This window comes from Nyctereutes procyonoides, unplaced genomic scaffold (genome assembly GCF_905146905.1).
Source record: "Nyctereutes procyonoides isolate TBG_1078 unplaced genomic scaffold, NYPRO_anot_genome, whole genome shotgun sequence".
NCBI classification, from domain to species: domain Eukaryota; kingdom Metazoa; phylum Chordata; class Mammalia; order Carnivora; family Canidae; genus Nyctereutes; species Nyctereutes procyonoides.
The window spans coordinates 1,500,982-1,512,349 of NW_026575043.1; the positions used below are offsets into that span (position 1 = coordinate 1,500,982).

At 52.7% G+C, this 11,368-nt stretch overlaps 1 protein-coding gene across 1 annotated transcript; it reads right to left on the reverse strand.

Annotated features, from left to right (window-relative positions):
* Positions 1-1,939: 1,939 nt before the first annotated feature.
* PRSS16 (serine protease 16) lies at positions 1,940-8,955 on the reverse strand. The gene is made up of 12 exons (XM_055322146.1): positions 8,689-8,955; positions 8,453-8,613; positions 7,677-7,776; positions 7,466-7,595; positions 6,015-6,138; positions 5,684-5,761; positions 5,561-5,608; positions 4,748-5,038; positions 3,749-3,890; positions 2,409-2,588; positions 2,182-2,327; positions 1,940-2,087 (listed from the first exon to the last, which is right to left on the reverse strand). Exons 1-12 carry the CDS (start codon positions 8,774-8,776, stop codon positions 2,019-2,021), a joined length of 1,557 nt encoding a protein of 518 aa, XP_055178121.1. The 5' UTR covers positions 8,777-8,955; the 3' UTR covers positions 1,940-2,018.
* Positions 8,956-11,368: the final 2,413 nt, after the last annotated feature.

Below are 11,368 nucleotides of genomic sequence, written 5' to 3' on the forward strand. Positions count from 1 at the left end.
AGAATTCAGACTTTACTCTGGTTGTAGTAGGAAGCTATCTGAGGGTTTGAAGCAGAGGAGTGTCATCACCTGACTTACCTTTTGAAAGAATCCCTGTGGTTGCCAGGTAGGGAGTGGAGATTAGGAGCCAAGAATGGACAAGGAGGACAGGAAGAGGGAGCACCTCAGAATTTTCCATCCTTTTGTAACATAGACTGATGCAAACAGAGAGTAATGCTATTTATAGAGCAATCCTGGGTGAAAAAATGGGGCTGCCTGTTTACAGGCAGCTGGCCTGGAGGCTCAGGCCACCCCAGAGGTACGATATATTCCATGATGTACACCTGATAGCTCAGCCTGCCACCTCTGACACATGGCGAGGGCAGCTCTGAGCTCTGGGAACGATGGAGAATAGAGCCTAGCACCAAACCCAGTGTCAAGTTGCAAAGAAGTTGCAAAGGAGCTGGAGGGACGTTGTATCCGGCAAAGTGGAAGGGAAACCCAAAGTGTATGAAGAGTCAAGGTTAGACTTCATTCTTTCATTTCCCAACAGGCACTGAGCACTCACAATGGGTCGGACCATGGTGCACATGTGGAACATACAAGAGGGAGGCATGGAGGCTAAACAGAGCCCAGCTTGAGGGGCTATGTTTCAAGATCAGGAAACAGAATAGGCCGCACCTGCTGAGCAGGGCTGGGTTAGCTCTAGGCTAGAGCAAAGACTTAGTCCTCAGAATTTGGAGTCAAGATAGGTGAGGGACTTCCTCACAGGACAGTGGACTTGTGGCTTCTCTTACCATGCCCCCCCCCCCCCACCACCACATCCTGACTTGTTTTTACTTCTGTACTTCCTGGCTTCCCAGAGGCCCAGCTCCCCAAAGGTGCCGCCTCCCTGACTGGCTACCTCCTGTTCTGCGGGCCACAGCTCCACTGAGGCACCACTGAAGCAAGCTGAGCAGGCACCCGGGGATTAGGCCCACCCTCCCAGAACTGAGATGGGATGGCGGGGGTGTCCCTATCAGGAGACTTAACCAGAGCCCTACACCCCCAGGGTTGGAAGCTGAAAATGCCAGGAGGTGTCTGGTAGTGGGAAGCGATGGTGAGGGAAGGGTTAGGAAGGAAAATTGAAAGAGAGAGAAAGAGAGAGAGAGAGAGAGAGAGAGAACAAAGATTAAATGGCAGAATGAGAAATGGAAAGAGTAAAGATTATCAGACACACACAGAGAAGGCCTCAGGGAGACAGAGCCTGAGAAGCAGCACAGGAGAGACAGGGCAAATCTGAAGAGAGGGAAACAGAGGCAGAGATAGAGGGTGAGAGAGAAAGTGACAAAGGTGACACAGAGAGCAAGGTCGGGGGACACAGGCAGCGGTGACTGCCAGCGGCAGGACATGCTAGAGAAGAGGCAGAGAGAGAGCCATTGGAGACACTGTGACACAGAAAGAAGACAGCTGACTATGAACCAGGCAGTGAGTTCTCACAACACACCTGATTTTCCCGTGCCTTGATTTCACACTCCCCAGTTTCTAGAACCGTGAGAAATAACTAGCTGTTGTTTCTCAGCCGCCCTGCCCATTGTGTTCTGTGACAGCAGCCCGAAGTAAGACGGAGGCTGACCCCCTGTCCCTTTGGGATACTAAGAAGCGGCAGAGATTGCTGTTTTTGAAATTAGGGGAAAAAAAGAAATCAATGTGAAATGGTTCCAGAATTATATGACACAAAGCGACTTTACAGTAAGATACTTTAAACAATAAAGGACAGCCAGGAAACAATTAGTAAAATGCTCTCTAAAATATCAAATAAAATACCACTATTCACAATGAGAATAATTCTCCTCGTATAGTTACATAACTCTCTGTCACAAAGCATTTTCAGGCAGGAGTGACAAGGATGTTTGCGGACCCAAGTCAGTTACATGCAGAACGGGTGCTAAAGCCCAATTTTTGGGAATTTCCTCTTTCAGAACAAGCTGCTCTCTCCTGTCCAGTGAACATGTCCAGGGTGAGGTGGCCACGCAGGGAGTGGCGAGAGTAGGGGCCCCTCAGGCCCCACTCCGAACCTGGCTCTCCTCTGCCAGCCTGAGCCAGGTCTGCAGCTGCTGGAAGATGCTCTGTGCAGAGGTGGGGATGGCGAGTCAGATACCAGCCTAGCAGGGGACGGGGACATGTACATTAATATGCAAATGCAGAGCTGCCGCCTCTTACCTGGCGCCCTAGGCGGAGGCTGGGGGAGTCTGAGGGCCTCTCCGGTGCCATGTCCATGCAGTGGGAAGCACTTGGGATGAGAAGGGCTGACTCCAAGGGACCTGAGGCTTGTGTTATGCTTAGCACATGCCAGGGATCTGTGTCCCCTGATAAGAAAGGGAAGAATGTGGTGTGTTGCACCTGGAATAGGTGGAGACCTAGGAGTCAGGTTGTGATGGCAGGCTTACCATTAATGAAGAGCACTTGGGTGGCCCCTGGGGTCTGGCCACCATAATAGGAGTTTGTCTGGGCCACAGCCTGCACTACAGATGAGGCTGAGAGCCCAAACACCTGCTCACATAGCTCTAGCTGGGATGGCAGTGCTGGGACCTGGGAAAAAGGGCACCTGGGGCCCTCACAGGTGATATCTGTGGAGGGAGATACATATGAATGTGGGACATACAGCCCTCCCCTTCCATAATCATCCATAGCAATGCCCAAAACAGCTCCATAAGTTCCCAGTCTCATTAGAGAGACACCAGGCATCCTCAGACAGTGACAGCCCAGAACATCGTGGCTGCGATGGAAAAAGGCCTGGGGTGGGACGAATCCCAGAGGGAGCACAAGAGGCTCCAGAAAAGCAATCTGCCAGGGATAAAACCCTCAGGAGTCAGGAGTGAGCCAAGCAAAGAGAATAGAGCCCCACAAATAGGGAAGACAGCATGTGCACAGGGCTAGAGAGATAAAGAAACACTGCAGCGGAACGCACAAATTGGACCGTGTCTCCCTTGCTTAGAATCCACAGCACTCTTAGGCTTCTGTGCACTCATTCCTTTCTTTGCCATTTATTGAGCGCTTCTTGTGTGCTCAGATGCATTGTGAACAGTAATGGGAACACGGTAGCATCCAAGACAGTCCCAGGCTCTGCGGTGACAGGACTCCCAATGTAGAGGGGAAGATAGGCAATGAGGTCTGTATGATGAGGCTGGGGAAGTGCTCAGGAGAAGCACACAGAGCTGTGGAGGAAGTGGGAGGGGAGGCTACAGCAATCGGGAAAGACATCCTAAGGAGGAGGCACGTTGTATTGAGACTTGAAGATAAGTGAACCATGTGACAAGAGGAAGATAAGTCATCCAGGACAAGTAAACAGTATGTGCAAAGTTCCTGGGATGTCAGGGAAACTGGTATATTGAGGTGAACTGGAGAGCTGTCCGGTATGAAGAGTGGGCAGGGCTCAGTGACTACAGGCTAGGAGGACGAAGGGGAGGAGGCATGAGAAACGCTGCTGGGGCTTCTAGACGGGTAACCAGGGCGACAGGAGGGCCATTTCTGGGACAGGGACATGGATGAAGAGCAGATTGGAGAGATAATCATTCATGCAGAGGACTGTGTGTGTGAGGAAGAGTGTGAGGGCCAAGTGCACACACACATATAGTTGTCTACCCTCCAGCCCCACCCCTGCAGGCTAAACAAGACCCAGCAGTCCCCTCCCACCAAAAAGAAAACAAATCCAGACCACCTGTGAGACAGCTTGTCTGGACACCCCACAGAGATAGATGTCTTGGGGGTTGAGGGTTGGGCCACTCACAGAAGCCAAACTCTGTACATGTCTGGTACAACCACTGCCGGTCACCCACACCCGACATTTGGGAATCTGTGACCTTCAGTTGTGCCACTGTTTCTGCTCGAGAGAAGCTTAAACACCTCTGGCCGAGACTGTGCATGACAACCTAGAGGATGATACACATACATACATAAATCCCTCCTGTCCCCCCAGCAAGTCAAGGCCCAGGGCCTGAAAGCATACATAAGTTCCTGCATGTCAAAGGTCAGAAGTCAGAAGAGCTGCAGAGAGAGGTCCTGGGAGTCAAGGGTCAGAGCAAGTGGGTGCCTGGGTCTCTGTGGGTTAGACGTGAAGATACTAGATGACGGTGACACCTTGGGCAAGTGATCAGCTCTTGGACCTCAATTTCCTCATCTGTAAGTGGGGGAAAGATAGTGCCTATCTCCTAGAAGTATTGTGAGGAAATATATATATATATATATATAAAATTCATATAATTATTCATATATTATTTATATAAAATAATATATATAAATAAATATATGATTATGTATTAATATATTAATATTAGTATAATATATTAATATATATATATATATATATATATATATATATATATATATATATATAAAGCACTTAGGACAGCATTTGGTCCAGACAGCGCTAGGAAGTAAGAGTCGTTTGTAACTATGGGTTCCGAGGCTGGGTTCCTTGGAGAACTCTGTCCCGAGGGCTACATTTCCTCCTTCTTTCGAAAGGCTAATTGAGCATCTGCTATGCGCTAGACTGTTGCAGGCCTGGGGAAGGAGACAGAACGAGATGCGCAAAAGAGGTAACAGAGTCGCTAACATTTGCAAACCGCGTGCTTCCCTTGACCGACTTCAGTGCACCTCCCGAGGGCCCGTGGATGAGGAAACGATGGGCCCAGAAGGGCTCACGCTGGCCCTAGGACGCGCAGCAGAGCAGGAACCCCTGCCAGCCGAGGCCCCCACCGCGTCTCAAACCGCACGCAGGGCCGCTCACCTGCACTGCCCGCCGGAGCCCGTGGTAGGGCGCGGAGCGGCTGCGGTTGCTCGGGCCCTCGAGCAGGAGTCCGCAGAGCCCTCGCACGCTCAGCGGCACCCCGGCCTGCGCGTCGTACTGCACGGCGCCCCCCACCAGGGCCTGCAGCGCCCCCAGCAGCTCCGCCTGGTCCTCGGCTCTGTCCAGAGGTGAGCAGGCGCCCAGCTCCGACCGCAGCGCCGAGCGAGTCGCCCCGCCCGCGTGCAGCCGTCGCTCCACCTCTGCGAAGGCTGCGGACGCCGCCGCCCGGCACTGCGGGAGCGAGACACCGCGCGGGTGAAGACCTGGGCTTGGGCCTCGCCTTTCCTTGCCCAGGACCCGCGTCTTCCACGCGCGCTCCAGGTTCTCCCAGTCCCCGCCTGGGGCGGGGCTCCTTGCGACCGTCTCCCTCCCCCACCCCGCGCGGAGCCTCGTCCTGCTGATAGGGTGCCCCCCCCGGAACCCTCCCCGCCCCACGAAGCTTCATCCTGTTGATAGGGTTGCCCCCCATCGGCTCTCCCGCCCCGCAGAGCTTCATCCTGCTGAAAGGGTCGCGCCCCCTCCCCCCCCCGCCCCGCTGAGCCTCACCCTCCCGACAGGATCGCACTCCTCTCCTCCCCCCGCCTCCCTTCTAGGTGCCTCGCCCCATCTCTCGGTTCCCGCGTTCTCATCCGCCCACCTTCCGGGTCTCTGACCTCGCTCAGACCCGCCACCTTGCAAGTTTCACACTATTTGTCTGGCCCCCACCCTCCGAGGCCTCCCGCTCCCTACGTCCCATCTGGCCCCACCTCCTACCTCCGGGGATCCGCCGAGGGCAGTTCTCGTCAGGCTTCGGGACACCACCTGTGCACCGTGGGAGGGAAGGGATCAGGGGAACCCCCCCAGCACCCCCTGCACCTGCCGCCCGCTGCCTCTCACCTCGTTGTACTCGGAGAAATCCAGCGTGGCCCGCACTGGAGCGGAGGAGGCGACCGATGCGAAAATGAGGTGGGGGAACTGAGGGAGGGCCGCCATCAGCCTGCGGGGCAAGGGGACCAGGACCCCATGTTCCCTGCCCCTGTGTCTCTCCCTCAGACGGTGGCCTTAGGCCAGGCCCTGCCCTCCACCTGTGCCCTCTGGCAGAGACAGTTCGTGGGGAGCTCCTCTGGGGTGAAGGAGGGTGCGGGGCGGGGGGAGTGAATGAAGACGTGGGGACCCCTGCCCCCGAGATGGAGACCCTCCCCCGCCCGCTTAGACGGGCCCCGGAGACCTTTAGCCTGGCCCAGGCGGCCAAGGAGCCGGCGTATGATCCTCCAAAGCAGATCCAGGGGCTGGAGGTGGAGACGTTGAAGAGGCGGGCGAGTGCCAGGCGGGCAGAGGCCACGTCCGCCAGCCTGGGGGGCAGAGGGAAGGCTCGTGCATGTCCCTAAGAGTCCCTCCCTGCGCGGGCGGGGATCCAGAGACGTCGGTGGGGGCATCTGGCTAGATACCCTGGCCCTGCTCCCCAAATGTGTCCCGCAGTCGTTTCTGCAGGCACTCTCCCGGCCAGGGGAGACCCTCTTGGAAAGCCTCCACCCTCCTCCCTGCCGGCGACTTGGGGAAGAAAAAATCTCTAAGGCGTCATAGCTGGAAACCTGACAAATAACAGGGGAGGGTTGGGGGCAGATAGGGAGAGCTACTCAGGAAGAATAAAGGTCCCAGGCTGCACCGGGTAGAGGCCACTGGAGGAAGAGGAGACAGAGAGAGAGAGAGATGTGGAATGGACCTAATATCCTCTTTTCTATCCCAACTGTTTTTTTTCCTTCCGGAGCTTTCTGGCGCGGTATGTGGTTGGTGCCATCCTGCTGAGGTTAGAAACCGAGACAGCTTGTGAAAAACTTAAGAGATAGAAAGAAATAGAGGCAAAGAGATATAGGTGGAGATGGGGAGGGATGGAGGCCAGAGGGAGGCAGAGAGGCAGCAGGTGGGGGAGGACAGATTTGTCCCCAAAGAACAGTGGAGAACAGTGGAGCTGGCGATGGACACTGAGGAGGAGGAGGGGCTGTTAACCAGAGTAGGGACCCCGGAGGAGGGGAAGGAGGGAGTGGAGGGACCATACAAATATGTAGGGGCAGCCCACTCTCTGCAGAGGGAGGCTTTGAGAGGCTCCAGGCAGTAACGTGCCAGGAAGTCTGGAAAAGAGCAAGGACCTCAGTGTAGTTGGAGCCCAGCAGGTGTGAGGTCCGAGAGTTACCTGGGGACCTAGAGCCAAGAGGACCTCGTGGCCACTGTAAAGATTTTGACTTTAAGTGAGAGGAGAGATATGTGAGACATCTGAGCAGGGGAGTGGGGGTGGGTAGGAGGGGGGGCGGGTGTGCTCTACAGGTCACTCTGGCTTCATCTGTAGGATACCAAGTACCTGGAAGAGCCCAGGGGCAGAAACTGAAGCCCAGTGAGGAGGCTGTGGAACCCCAGTACCAGAGCTGGGGGTCTGGACCGGCAAGCTGTAATGATTAAGCAAGAGGTAAAAATATGCGTGAGAGGGAGAAAGAGATGAGGGGATGGGCAGAGACCCAGAGATAGAAAGAGAAAGCATAAGACACTGAAAAGGAGAAGAAAACATGCACCAGGGACCTGGGGGCCAACCTTAGGCCATGGAGGAGGGCAACACCGGTGCAGAGTTGCCAAAATACAGATGCGCTCAGTCCTGAGTCCCCAGATGCCCTCCCGACCCTCACTCACGCGTGGCGGCTGGACAAGAAGCGGAGCTGGGCCACATCCAGGCCTCCAGCGGGGACACTCAAGCCATAGAACCTGTGCTCCAGGCCTATCACCAGGGCTCCCCAGGCTGGGGCCAGGGCTGTAGGGTGCCCTGTGAGGAATATGTGGTTGGGGGGATGCAAGCTGCCCACCTCACTGCACTACAGGGGCAGCTCCCACCCTTGCATCTTACCTCTCAGCACTGAGCTAGACCTGAGGCTGCTCTCGCCTCCCAGATGCAGGAACACGGGTCCACGCTGGCTGGTCCAGTGTCGGTCATTCACCCAATACCGCTAACAGGTTGCATGGGGAAGGAGAAGTAGGATCTAGAGCCCTGACCTATTCTTTATTCTCAGTTCATGGCAGTCTCTCTCCCTTATGGGTCTGTCTTTCTATGGTTAGGAGTAGGTGAAATTGGCTTTGTGTGTGTGTGTGTGTGTGTGTGTGTGTGTGTGTGTGTTCCATTCTCTCCTGTGCGTCTCCTCAGCTAAAATGTAAGATCCATAAGAGCAGGTGGTTGGTCAGCTGTGCACTCTTGTGTCCCTGGGGTCTGAGATAGTGGCTGCATACTGTGATGATAAGTGCAGAATAAGTGATGAATGTGGATGGATTTGGACATAGGGCCTCGATGAGCTGACCTTTGCAGCCTGTGCACAGAGGACATCATTCATTAGATCTCTTCAAGTGTCTATTGTGAGGCAGGTCTGGTTCCAAATGGGCCCAGATTTCTGCTGCATTTTGAGATCTATATGTCAGTGGTGGATTTGATGATCAGTCTGAGGGACAGGGAGAAGTAGGGGGAAAGACAATGCCCAAGGGACAAAGGAAATGGAAGCTGAGAAACCCAAGTGGATGGAGGTAGGGGGTGGTCACTTACAGCGCAGAGGATGAGCCTATGGGGCCCAAAACCCCAGGCACTGAGGGTAGAGTGAGGGGAAGAAGGCACTGGGCTCCCCCTCCTGGCCTCACCTGCAGGAAGGACCGAGTGTCGGATGCGTTGAAGGGGTCCAGTGGCTGCTCCAGCCACCCTTGTTTGGGGATGGCCACAGCGCCTGGCCCTAAACTCAAACTGGGGCTGGAGCTGTCCTGAATCTGTCCAAGGTGCTCGCCCAAGCGCCGAAGGAGGGAGACTGTGAGCCACGGAGGGGATAGATTCAGGCCAGGCCTCCCTTAGGAGCCCCTGCCTGGCCTCCACCTCTCCTTACCTGGAGTGGAGGATGCACAGAGGGAAAGCAGGAGCAGAGGGCCCAGCCTCAGGGCAGACCGGTGGGCCATCCTGTCCCAGGTATGCATCGGCTCTGGGTGCTCTGGTTGCCCCACTCTCTGAGGACCTTTGTCAGGCTCCTAGGACTGGGCATCACATTTTATAGGCTTTCATCAGGCGCTCAGGTTTCTTTTCAGATGCCTCTCCCGGGCCAGGCCAAGCGTCTGTGGGAAGCAGTGCCGCAGGGAAGGGACGCCGGAGTCTGTACACACAGGCCTGCTGATGGGGCATCTGAGTATCCGGTTTCTCCCTCTGTCCCTGGATTTCTTATCCCTCTGTCCCCAGGCGCCCCCAATCTGGGCCTCAGTCTGCATTCTCCCTTTCAGACTCCACCTCTCCACCCAGAACTGGCCCTGCCAGCTCTGCCCCGCCCCCACCACCCCCATCCTCAGCCCCAGGGCACCCGGGTGCCCCACTTCCCTTTCTCCTCCTCCCCCAACCCCTCACTTTTCTTTTGTCTTCTCTACTTGAGCCTCTGTCTCTGAGTCTCACCCTGCCTGCTTCCTCGGTTCCTCCTCTTTCTGCCTCACCCCCAAACCTGTGACCCCCAAGTCTCAGCACTCTTAAAAAGAAGCCTCCTTTGGAGAAGAAGGATTCCCTTTAGCTTTAAAGAAACATAAGAATTCCAACAAACTTTTTACTCTTTTATGTAAAAAGGGGATCTGGCCATGTGGCGGGTTAGTTCAGGTGGGTAGAAGGTGATTCTACCAACACTGATGGTTGTGAGTTTGATTGCCAAAAAACATATTATTAGTTTTAAAATGTGTTTTAAAAAAGTAATTTTGCTGCAGTCTCCTCAGACATTGGAAATAGCGTCTCCAACATAAAATTGAGATTAAATGTTGACTATTTCTCAGTTGTCTACAGTGACACGCACTTTCTCTATCTAGGCAGGGCAGGGCAGGGGGAGAAAAAGAAGCAGTAACTGGAGAAAAGGTAGCGTAAACCTTCAGGTAGAAATCATAGTAAAGAAAAAAAGAAAACAAGGGTAAAAGTAGGGATGGTACTGGAGGTGACTTGAGTCTGTGGGCTGCTGGCCATCTGAAGGCCACGTGTCCTTGTCTGTTTCCTAGGGCCCAGCCCACCGAGTCTCCATGTCGCCCTTGGGTGCTTCATGTACCCAATTGTCTCCTCATCTCCCCACTGCCTTTCAATACCATTGAAGTTGGTATTTCTTATTTTATTTTTTTTTAAAAATCTAATCGGTCACAATATGTACTTTAAAAAGTTATCAGTTTGCTCCCACCAGAATTTCTTTCTATAAGACAATTTTTTTTTCTTCTGGATCTCTAAGACCAACAACAGTTTTGAACATAAGATAGGCATTCAGTCAGTATTTGTGGAGTCAGCATATAAAGACTTTCCATCAGAGGGTGTTTCCAAATGTTGGCATTTTATTTGTTAATTCTGATCAGTACACCTATATAAGCCTGCCCAAGTCACTGTGACAAGACAATATGGTTGTAAAGGTCACATTATTGTAGAGGATTCACATGAATATCAGAAATGAGAAATAAATTAAGAAATATAATCGATGGGCAGCCCGGGTGGCTCAGCGGTTTAGTGCCGCCTTTAGCCCAGTGCATGATCCTGGAGACCTAGGATCGAGTCCCACATTGGGCTCCCTGCATGGAGCATGCTTCTCCCTCTGCCTGTGTCTCTGCCTCTCTCTCTCTGTGCTCTCATGAATAAATAAATAAAATCTTAAAAAAATATATATATAACCACAGCAAAAAAGTAAATAAAATGTAGATGTTTTAGATTTGATAAACAGGCACTTTTAAAGGATAAGGAAACCATCACTCAATACTTGAAATATGGAGCCAGAGTTCACTGGCCCTTTGAGAGAGCTGAGGGATGATGTTTTGGGGGCAGGGGGTAGAGTGGGTTGACATGATCTATGGAAGTATGATTGTTTGGGAGAGACTGCTGTTGTTTGGCACGCAAGGGCTGTTTATTGAAATGAATCCATCTCTGACTGGCTGACCTTCAGAAGGCAGGGGTTGACAGTGATTCATTGAATTGAATACAATTATTATTGAGATTGAATTGGCTTAAAATCGGTTCTGGTGGCTATTAGTATGGCTACACAATAATTGGTCGTTTTCTAAGTTTGTGATTAGTTTATGTTCTCACCATTTTACTTCCACCTAAAGGCAAAGATCTTTCCTCCCTCCCTCCCTCCCTCCCTCCCTCCCTCCCTCCCTCCCTCCCTCCCTTCCTTCCCTTTCTTCCTTCCTCCCTTCCTCCCTCCCTCTCTCTGCCCTTTCCTATTTATTTATTTTAATATTCAAGTAATATATAATAAAAATGGTTTATCTCTGAGCCTCTCAATCCATCTTAGATACTTTTAACTTCTAGTTCAGTGATGAGATGAGTAGCAGAGATGGAGTTAGGGACATGATGGGGGATGTACCGTGTAGCTGGCAGGGATGGGTCATGATCATAGCTTGGGTGATGGTGGAATTAGGATAAGAAACTGGGATATAGGGAGCACATAACCAGATAATAAGAAAGTAATTTTTATTTAGATCTTTTTGCATCAAATTAACTAGAAAGAATTAACTACTGTGGTGGATGTGTTGCACTAATAACCTCAATTCATCTTCTTTCCCTTTAAT